The 10,652-nt window shown below is 36.6% G+C and overlaps 3 protein-coding genes, 2 long non-coding RNA genes and 1 pseudogene across 6 annotated transcripts; all 6 read left to right on the top strand.

The window, feature by feature from the left end:
* The first annotated feature begins 471 nt into the window (after positions 1-471).
* LOC120167142 lies at positions 472-3,155 on the top strand (annotated as a pseudogene).
* A 997-nt stretch (positions 3,156-4,152) lies between these two features.
* Positions 4,153-5,119, top strand: LOC120167134. The gene is made up of 2 exons (XM_039176233.1): positions 4,153-4,554; positions 4,814-5,119. The coding sequence occupies exons 1-2, from the start codon at positions 4,441-4,443 to the stop codon at positions 5,117-5,119; spliced, it is 420 nt and encodes a 139-aa protein (XP_039032164.1). The 5' UTR covers positions 4,153-4,440.
* Positions 5,120-5,810: 691 nt separating this feature from the next.
* On the top strand, positions 5,811-7,234 carry LOC120167146. 2 transcript variants are annotated; one of them, XM_039176241.1, is made up of 4 exons: positions 5,813-6,224; positions 6,308-6,334; positions 6,422-6,691; positions 6,810-7,234. In XM_039176241.1, exons 1-4 carry the CDS (start codon positions 6,096-6,098, stop codon positions 6,957-6,959), a joined length of 576 nt encoding a protein of 191 aa, XP_039032172.1. In that variant the 5' UTR covers positions 5,813-6,095; the 3' UTR covers positions 6,960-7,234. The 2 variants fall into 2 exon arrangements, with proteins under 2 accessions (XP_039032171.1, XP_039032172.1); XM_039176240.1 differs by having other exon boundaries at positions 5,811-6,224; positions 6,308-6,691.
* Positions 7,235-7,259: 25 nt separating this feature from the next.
* On the top strand, positions 7,260-8,405 carry LOC120167130. Its single transcript, XM_039176229.1, has 4 exons — positions 7,260-7,340; positions 7,522-7,950; positions 8,221-8,366; positions 8,399-8,405. Exons 2-4 carry the CDS (start codon positions 7,570-7,572, stop codon positions 8,403-8,405), a joined length of 534 nt encoding a protein of 177 aa, XP_039032160.1. The 5' UTR covers positions 7,260-7,340; positions 7,522-7,569.
* A 10-nt stretch (positions 8,406-8,415) lies between these two features.
* On the top strand, positions 8,416-8,955 carry LOC120167150. The gene is made up of 2 exons (XR_005520009.1): positions 8,416-8,669; positions 8,838-8,955. It is a non-coding gene; the product is annotated as an uncharacterized LOC120167150 (long non-coding RNA).
* A 121-nt stretch (positions 8,956-9,076) lies between these two features.
* On the top strand, positions 9,077-9,491 carry LOC120167140. Its single transcript, XR_005520007.1, has 3 exons — positions 9,077-9,162; positions 9,260-9,338; positions 9,443-9,491. It is a non-coding gene; the product is annotated as an uncharacterized LOC120167140 (long non-coding RNA).
* The last annotated feature ends 1,161 nt before the right edge of the window (positions 9,492-10,652 follow it).

Raw genomic sequence — 10,652 nt, 5'->3', positions numbered from 1 at the left:
CTTATTAAATAACGATAAATATTTTATTTATTTCTAAAAAAATTTAACATATATTTTTAAAAATATTTATTTTCTCCCAACTTTACACCAAGTAATAATGCATAAACTTCCTCCCATTCTCACTTTTCCACGTGCGAAATTATCGAATGAAAATAAACAAATCCATGGAAGAATCTGACAATTTATATCAAATCGATGTGAGTTTGATATTCTCAAGACTTTTGGTAAACGATTGGCATGTGAGGTGTGATATTTTCAAGACTTTTGGTAAATGCAAACAAACATCCACTAGACAACAAAACAAACATTAAACATATCTAAATAAATACTTAGTGCTTAGTCTTTTTTTAATCTATCTCTCTACCTCATTTTCTTCAATATTATGAAAGAAACCATCCAGCCCAAGGGTTACAGAATTTGATTGGAAATTCAGTTTTTCCGAGCGAGTGTTCAGCACAATTTTCATTTCATCGTTAAGTTTTACCTATTAACCTTCGTCTCATTCATTCCCTGATTTTAAGGTTGTTCTTTCTTGCCTGCTTCTTCTCAGTATTTTCTTTCTTGATTCTCCTTTATTGTATCCATTGTTCATTTTGTTTGTTTGCTTTCCATTCGGACCTCCCCCAAAGAAAAAAAGAAGAAGAAATGGAAGCAATTGCTACTGGTGCTGCTGCCAATATCTCTTCTGAAACTGCAAAGGGTATCTTTCATGAAGCAAAACGTCATATCAGATATGTAGTTTTCTACCAGAGATACGTCAAGAATTTCGAAGACAAACTTCAGAAGTTGATGGACAAAAGATCAAGCGTGCAGCAAGATATTTTTGTTGCAGAAAGGAACGTGCAGAAGATTAAAGCGGATGTTCAGGGTTGGTGCGATAGAGTGGACAAGGTTATCGCTGAAGAGGAGGATAAAGTGGATGATCTTCAAGTCAAAGCAAACAAGTGCTTCTTTGGCTTCTGTCCCAACATCAAGTCTCGACACAAGCTTAGCAGGAAAGCGGAAGAAGATGCCGCAGCTTTTGATGAGCTTGTCAAAGAATGTCAATTTAGCAGCGTGGGCTACCGTGATCTTCCACAACCCATAGTGGGTACAGACTTTGAGTCCTTTAAATCAAGGGAAAAGGTTGTCGATGAAATCATGGAGTCACTGAAAGATTCTACTGTGAGCATGATCGGAGTGTACGGGATGCCTGGCGTGGGGAAAACATCACTAGTCAGAGAAGTTCATAAACAACTCCAGGAGGCTAAGTCATTTGATTCGGTGGTTAGGGTCACTGTATCTCGGACACCTGACATTCAGAAAATCCAAGACGAAATAGCAGAATATTTGGGTTTGAAGATCGAAGAAAAGAGTACAGTTGTAAGAGCTAGTACATTACGTGAAAGGTTAAATCAAGGGAAGAATCAGGATAAGAGGGTTCTTATTATTCTGGATGATATTTGGAAGAAACTGGACCTAGAGGAAGTCGGAATTCCATTTGGAAGTCAACACAAAGGATGCAAGATACTGTTGACGTCAAGAAATGAAAATGTTCTAAGCAATGGAATGGGTGCTACAAAGACTTTTAAGCTTGGTGATTTAGATGAAGAAGAAGCCTGGGAGTTTTTAAGAAGATGGTTGGGGACAGTTTTGAAAGCGATAAAGAGCTGCAATCTACAGCAATTGAGGTAGCCAAAAGATGTGCAGGATTGCCGCTTGCCATTGCCACAGTTGCTAGGGCGTTGCAAAAAAGAAGTTTATTTGTTTGGAATGAGGCTTTACGACAGCTACAGAGGCCTTACTCAGAAAATCCAAGCGAGATATCTGCTGAGGTATATTCTGCTATTGAATTGAGTATCAATCAGCTATGGGGTGAAGACCTCAAGCAGGTTTTCTTGCTTTGCAGTCTATTGCGTCGTAACACTAGAGTTGAAGACTTGTTGAGATATGCAATTGGTTTGGGTTTAATTAAGGGAGTGGGCACCCTGAAAGAAGGACTAGATGCGTTGTTAACAATGATGAGTACCCTGAAAGCATCTTGTTTGTTGCTTGATAGTAACACCAATGATGAATGCTTTGATGTGCATGATCTTACTTATATTGTGGCCAAATCAATGGCTTCCAAGGACAGTCATGTGTTTTCCTTGAAAAATGATGATGTTATGATGGATTGGCCAAATGAAGAATCAATGAAAAAGTGCAACAAGATTTGTTTGGAATATCCTACTCTCAACAGTCTTCCTGACCAGTTAAATTGTCCACAACTTTCTCTTTTCCTTTTGTTTAGCAAGGATCTTTTCCTGACGTCGGATGACTTCTTCAAGAAAGCAACAAATCTTAAAGTCTTAGCTTTGGCTAGAATGCAATTTTCTTCTTTACCTTCATCAATTCGTCTACTAACAAGCCTCAACACATTGTGCCTAGATCACTGCAAACTGGGAGATAATATTAGCATTATTGGAGAGCTAAAGAGCTTGGAAATTCTTAGCCTTTTGGAATCTGATATTAGATTTCTACCAAAAGAAATTGGGCAACTGGTGAAGCTAAAGTTGTTAGACGTGAGTCGTTGTGCTAAGCTCAAAACAATTTCAGACGGTGTGTTGTCAAGTTTGTCAAGATTAGAAGAATTATATGGGTGGGACTTCTATTCAATGGGGACAAAGCAGTGCCACTCTTGCTGATCTATATGCACTGTCTCGTTTGTCCACCTTAGAAGTTCAAATCCCGGATGCTAAGGCGACACCACACGACTTCTTTCAAGTGTTGCAGAAATTGGAAAGATGCAAGATTTTTATAGGAAAGGAATGGGAGTGGGAGCGGTTTCGCAGCTACCAATATTCAAGAACCCTAAAACTGAGGCTAAACACAGGCATGGATGATTTGGATCTTGGAATTAAGAAGTTTTGAAAAAAACTGAAGATTTACATTTGGATGAACTCAAAGGCGTGAAGATTGCATTGCGGGAGTTAATAGATGAGGAAAGCATATCGCAGTTGAAGAATCTGCATATCCAAAATGGTTTAGATACTGAATACATTATCAATGATGAATATGGGTTTCCTCAATTACAGTCTCTGACACTGCATGATCTTCCTAAGCTCATTAGCTTTTGCCCTCAACACGAACCCGGTGCTACCAGCTTATTACCTCAACATGAGTTGCCACTTTTCAATAAAAAGGTATTTACAATTCAATGTCTTTTAAATTTTTATTTCAAATATTTCCTGAAATCATTTGTATGGTTGTAGATATCGTTCCCTTACTTAGAGAATTTGTGGCTGAAGTCGATTAATGTTACGAGGGTATGGCACAATCAGCTTTCAAGTATATCTTTATTCACTTATGAGAAGTTAAAAACATTGAAAATCGAGGGCTGTGGAAGCTTAAAACACCTATTCTCATTTTCTATGGCTAAATGTCTAGTGCATCTCACAGACTTTGAGATAATTGGGTGCTACTGCTTAAGAGATCATTTTTGGAGGAAATAGAAGAAGAAACCCAGGCTGCTATAACTTTATCATTATTTCCTCAGTTAAAGTCTTTAAAGCTAGAGGATCTTCAGCATCTGATTGGATTTTGCTCTGACTATCAAATTCAAGTTATTGAATTTCCAGCCATGAAGTCACTGACGGTAGACAACTGTCCCGAATTGGAGGGTTTCATATACAGATCTTCAATGGAAGGCAACCGACGCATCTGTAGTCATGTTTTGTTCGGCAATAAGGTAGCTTAATTATTGGTTTTAGCATTCATAAGTTCCTAATTTTAACACATTATCAAATATAATTAATATTTTTATATTACATTATACAAAATTCAAATTAAAAATAATAAATATAGCAAACATAACTGAAGATCCAGACCACAAAAATGATTTTCACGAAATATGTGCTCCAAATTTTTAAAATATATATCAAAATGTGTGCCTTCAAAATTATATATATGCAATCGCAAACACACGCGCAGTCATAGATGTATTTGTAGCGCTAGCATCTAATTTCATTATTTTGGCATGATGAGTGCAGGTTGCATTTTCCAGTTTGGAGGAAATGAGATTTCCTTCTTGACAAAGTTGAAGATGATATGGGAGAACCCACTTCCACCAAATTCATTTCCCAAACTAAGAGAAATCGACATTTCACATTTATCAAACTTGAATATATTTGGAAAAACGGTCCCAAAGACATTTTTTCATTTAAAAATCTACATCGAATATATGTTTGGAATTGTGCGAGTCTGAAGAATGTATTTCCAGCCTCAGTAGCCAGATATCTCCCACAACTCAGTGGTCTTATAATAGCCCATTGTGGAGTGGAGGAGATTATTTCCAAAGTAGAGGAAGGATTGGATTCGGAAACTACTGTCACTTTCGAGTTTGATCAGCTGTCCTACCTTTGGCTTTGGGGGCTACGAGAATGCAAATGTTTCTACCCAGGTAGGCATACCACAGAGTGGCCAATGTTAAAAGAGTTAAAAGCATACGAGTGTGGGGAAATGAAGATATTTGGTACACAACTCATCACTCACAACCAACAACTTGACTCCCAACCACCACTTTTCTTGGTTGAAAAGGTATAAGCCCTCTCGCTCCCACTCTATATGTTCTGCTTTATTTTAATTAAAATATTAATTCAGTGATTTGATATTTGACACGTTGTTACCAATTTGTATTTATAAAAATAAAATTCTTTTTTTCCCTTTTCCTTCTCTATCAACTCTAGTTTTTGCCGTTTTCCCACTCTATTCTGCTTTATTTTAAATTAAAATATTAAATCTTAACATAGGAAGATGAACATAGTGACTCCAAAATTGTTTTTTGATTGGTTTTCAGGTCATCCCTAAACTACAACATCTGGAAATCGGTGATGATTACATTGCAATGATAAGTGGTGGTCAATTTCCAAACAACCTTTTCCATCAAATAAAAGCTTTTAGGGTGGAAGGCAACCGTAATAAATCAGATAATGATTTCCAAATTTCTTTCCTTGAAAGATTCTACAATCTAGAAGAGCTTTGTATCCTTGATTGTGAAATCAAAGAGTTATTCTATACCGAAGGAGATGCTGGTAATAAGGGGACGTATGATGGGACACTGTCAACAATTAGAAAAATAGAACTGACTTCTCTGACAATCTAAAACATTACTTATGGAAGCAAGACGTACAAGTGGACCGCATTCTACCCAACCTTGAAACTCTTGAAGTTCACCATTGTAGGAATCTGATGAGCTTAGGATCATCCTCAGCATCGTTTCAAAATCTCACCACCTTGAAGGTGTGGGAATGCGAACGAATGAAATACTTAGATACATGTCTAGCAGTGCAGGGTCTGTCTCAACTCAAACAATTGATCATAAGAGAATGCATTTCAATGAAGGAAATAGTTGGAAGTGAGGAAGATGAAGCAACGTGCAACATTATATTCAGCAGGTTGAAAAGTTTGGAACTTGTGAATCTACCACGACTTCAGAGTTTTTGTTCAGGCAACCACACATTTGGATTGCCATGTTTAGAGGAAGTGATAGTGAGTGGCTGTCCTGAGCTGGAGATATTTTGTAAGGGAGTTTTAAATGCGCCGTTGTTGCAAAGTGTAGAATATGGAAAAGGTAAAGAACATTGGAGTGGTGACCTTGACAGCACTGTCCAACAGTTGCATTCAAAAAAGGTATTCACTATTTTGCATTCATTTAATTTAGCTTTAGCTATATTCTATTTTATTCCTGAATCTCTTTCTTCCTTTCGTATGTTTAGTTGTAACCTTGAATCCTTTATAACTTTAACCCTTGTTTCTCTGTTTTTTTCTTTATGAAGGGTACCAAGGCATCAGTCATTTGATCCTTTCCGAATTTTCCAAGTCAATATGGAAGGAGAAAAGTGTAGATTTCAAGAACCTCAAATTTTTAGAAGTTGAGTGTAATTGTAATAGCTTGAAATACATATTTAGCGTTTCCATGGCCTTGGAACTTGTGCAATTGAGAGATATAAGAGTTAAAAAATGTCCCATGATGGAGTACATTATCAAGAAAGAAGCAGAGGAAACTGCGATGGATACAGTCTGCTTACCAAATCTTGTGAATAAGACTGGAGTCATGTTCAGATTTGAAAAGTTTTTGCATGGGAAGTATTACTCTGCATTGTCCATCTTTGATAACAATTGAAGTAGATGACTGTCCAAAGATGTACGCAATGGCATGTACAAGGGAGGTAGGTGGAGGAGAAAAGACACCCTTTTTCAATGATAAGGTCTCTCCCTTCTCTTATTTTCTGTTTAGTGTTTTGACTTTTAACAATCACATTAATTCATGCAATGAGGATTGTGGTTGCAGGTTTTGTGTGCCAATTTGGATTGGTTGGAGCTATCGTCCACTAACATCCAGAAATTATGGCCAGATGTACCACACAGTGCCATATCCTCTAGTGTTCATAAGTTGCGAATCTTAATTGTGAAGGGTTGCCACAATTTGGAATATATATTTCCATCCTTTTCAAGAAAAAATTTTGTGCAACTCGTTCAACTTCGCCTTGTCGATTGCGACAACTTAGAAGAAGTGATCTTTACAGATGAAGCGACAGCAGAAGAAGAAGGGATAACTGAGGCTTACTGGTTCACTAAACTAAATCTATTGGAGCTCAGTAGGCTTCCAAAATTAGGGACATTCTGTCATGGAGAAAACTCAGAGACTGGTTCCCCAACCCTCTTCAACCAAAAGGTGATTTTCTTCGTTTTTTTTGTATCCTTTTATATCCTCTACAAATTGAGGTACTCTTTATATATATATATATATATATCCTCTACAAATTATTTATTAACTTAAATAATTTCCGCAGGTTGTGTTCCCTAACTTGATCCATTTGACCATTCAAGGTATTGGGAAGTGCAGAAAGATATGGCACGATAAACCCAATATGAATTCATTTAATGAATTGACCTTCCTCTTGGTGAAAGACTGTGAAAGTTTCAAATATTTTACCTTTTAGTGTGGTGAAAAGACTTGAAAAGCTAGAAACTCTGGTAATAGAGGAATGTAAGTCGGTTGAAGAAATAATTGGACCTGATGACGATCACTTACGCAATTCCAATGACTCACACGCAGAACATCCGCCCAATCGGTCGAACTCAAATCAATCACCAAGTTTGTGTTTCCTAAAATAACAAAGTTGTATCTTGGAGTGCTACCCAAGTTGAAGGGTTTCTACTCCAAGGTGCATACTACGGAATGGCCATCCTTGGAAAAATTGGTGGTGAGTGATTGCAGCAAAGTAGAGAATTTGGCTAGGGGGTATATCAACTTTGGAGAAACACAAGGAGAGAGCCAACCTCTGATCTCTGTTCAACAACCCCTGTTTTGGGTCACTGAGGTAACAGTTCACAAAACTAACTTAATACATATGCATCTGTTAGAATTTGTGACATAAATTCAGTCTTGATGAAGTTTGCGATTGGACCCAATTGATGAACCTATAAAATTGAGGTAAAATAGGGGATATGGCATCAGTTTAGACAATTTTTATTGAACATACATTTTTCCAAATTTTTCAGGAAGCATTCCCCAATTTAGAAGAATTACATGTGATTCGGAACAGAAATATGAAGGAGATATGGCATGGAGCACTTCCAAACCTATATTTTCCCCAACTCACAAGAATGTGTGTTATATATTGCCAAATGTTAAAAGAAATCATAGCTTCAACAACTGATGAACTCATGAATGGCATCGTTTTCTCCCAACTCAAGTCTTTAGAACTTGATCGCCTTCCAATCCTATCAAGGTTCTGCACAGGGAATTATACCTTAGTATTTCCTTCCTTGGAAGAAGTAATCATGAGACATTGTCCAAAGATGGAACTTTTCACAAAGGGAAAGTTAAGCACACCAAAGCTTCATGGACTACAATCAACTAAAGGTGAATATGTAGGGCTCTGGGAAGGCGACCTTAATGCTGTCATTCAACAGTTGTTTGTAGAAAAGGTATGAACCATTTCAAAAGAAAATGGTAAAATTTTATAAGATGAGAAGTTCTAATGTTCATCATACGGATAAACAATTTAACATTTCTGAATAAAAATTATAGGATAAAATTGCAAATTGAGTTTAAATATTTGATTTTTCCAAACTAAATACTATGAAAACAATTACACAGATTGGTGCATAATGTAGTTGATGAATAGTGAAACTTTTCACATCCATCAAAAAGTGAAACTTTTCTCCATACATTCAAGACTATATATATGTATGCAGGTTTTCCCGGGCTTGGAGGATTTGGAGCTATCTTCAATCAGCATTCAGCGAGCATGGAAACACAAGCTTCTGGCCACACATTCTTATGCCCAAAATTTAACATGCTTGACTATTAGGGGCTGTCATAATTTGAACTGCCTATTCTCGTCCTCTATGGTTAAAAGTTTTGCATCTCAAGAAGCTAACGGTCGAAAACTGTGAGAATGTGGAAAATGTGATCTTTTTGGAAGGATTAGCCAAAGAAGAAATGATGAACCAGAAGTTTCGTGTACTAGAATTTCTATTGCTCAAAAACCTTCCTAAACTGACTAGATTCTGCCATGGAAATTACTTTGAATTCCCCTTGTTGACAAGTCTTAGTATAGAAAGTTGTCCTACACTAAGAACATTCGTCTCCGGTGCAAAAGGAATCAACTCGGAGATTCCCTCTGACTCTCTTCGATCAAAAGGTGATACTCCCTTACCTTTCTCTGTATCTTCTTTTCCTTAAATATTTGATTGCCCTGTTCATGTAGTGGATGCTGTTTTCTCTATTTTTAGTCGTAAATTCCATTGTTTTATTCTCAGTTTCATTAATATTACCTCCGGTTATTGACACAATAAAGTGAATTTTGTAGGTGGCATTCCCTTGCTTAGATGAACTGACCATCATAGGTGTGGGAAACTGGAGAAAGATATGGCAGAAGCAGCCAACTAATTGCCTGAGGATTCATTTTGCAAATTACTAATCTTCTGTAGGTGTTTGATTAAAAAGTAATAACAAGAACTTTTGAATCTGTTGAATGCAACGAGTGGATGCAAATAATTGAATATGTTGCAATAGAACGAGTCCTTAAGCTTGTATTTTCCTAGACTAATTACGTCCGTCTACTTCATAGGCTGTTCACATTGAAGAGTTCCAGCTCAAGGATACTTACTAATGAAAGGCCATCATTGAAGAAGGTATGAGTATTGAAATATCCTTGTTTTGGTAATGTATACGTAGTTACACAATCCATTCTTTCACCTTTCAATTTCAATATTATCTCGGTCCTTGCAGCCTGCAGGATGTCGACTTCTGAGGAAGAGACTGAGTTTTGGCTTCGGTTTCCCTGGAACTCTAAATCAGAAAGCAAGTAGTAAGTAGATCTTCTGCCGTTTCAATTCTTGATCGGTATACTTTATCAGGGTGATGCAGTTGCTTTGCATAGAGTTATATAATTGACATACCTTTTCGTTGCAGGTTGAATTGCACCACTCAAGCATGTTGCTGCTGCTCAGTCTGTAGCCATATTCTCTTTTATGATTTTCAGATTCTTTAAAATGTTAACTTCATAAAAGAAAATAAATACAGAAAATTCTTGTAATGACAGGATATGTGAATACAAAGGCAAAGAGTTCTCAGATAGTTGCCACAATCCCTGTTTCAAACCAACATGAAAGGTGAATACTTACCAATCATTGTTAACCATGAATCCCATCCACGTACTCTCAATCTTGTAATGAAGCCATTGTCTTGCAATTATGAGTTTAGATGTTCTGGTTGTGGTAATTTTGGCTATTCTACTAGCTACAGATGCTTTGATTGCAACTTCACTCAGCAGCATTTTGCTAACACAGAACATTTCGTACGAGTACGATAAGCATCCTCTCAGGCTCGCCTATGATTCTCTTGATAAAGTTTTTTGGATAAAGTTATTGTGAAGCTTGTAAGAAGGAAAGAAATTCAGACCACTGGTTTCACTACTGCCCAGCATGTGAATCCACAATTCACTTGGATTGTGTCACAAATCATCATCAATTCTTGAAGGACCATGGTTGGGTCGATCAAGCAATCAAGCATCAAGGGTGGCTCACAAAATTAAGAAAATGTTAATAGTTTCTTTTTAATTTTCAAGTTCGCTATTTGACCATGTATAGTTGCTTGCTAACTTAAACAGCCAATTTCTTCTTTTGTGTAGACTATCAGGAAATGTGGTTTTGGTTTGATTTGGATTTACTTTTAAGACATACTCTGTAACCCTCTATACCCCCTATGCGTTTCGACCAAATTTAGCATATTATATTAATGATTCTTAAAGACATTTTTCTAAAAATGTTATTCGATAATTAAAAACATGTTACAAATGACATTTATAAAAGTATAATAATTTAACAAGAAAAACCCAACTCATGAATATAAAACTAAAAAGTAACAAATTAATTTAAAACCTTTTGTAAAATCTAGAATATCAATAGCAAAAGCAGTAGTAGTTATAAAATCAAATACTTCGAAATAAAAGCTCATGTTTCAATAATAAAGTCAACTTGCAAGATAAAAATTACATTCAGAGGGACTATACGAAATGCGCCTATCCTCCAACTGCTTGATCTGGGTATCTAACCGAAGGTATCTGAAAGGGGAAAACATTTTGAAAGTGAGCTAGGCTCAATGTGTCCCAACATTACGATAA

This window comes from Hibiscus syriacus, unplaced genomic scaffold (genome assembly GCF_006381635.1).
Source record: "Hibiscus syriacus cultivar Baekdansim isolate YM2019G1 unplaced genomic scaffold, ASM638163v2 tig00111670_pilon, whole genome shotgun sequence".
Classification (NCBI taxonomy): domain Eukaryota; kingdom Viridiplantae; phylum Streptophyta; class Magnoliopsida; order Malvales; family Malvaceae; genus Hibiscus; species Hibiscus syriacus.
This window is presented reverse-complemented; position numbering and strand designations above follow the sequence as displayed.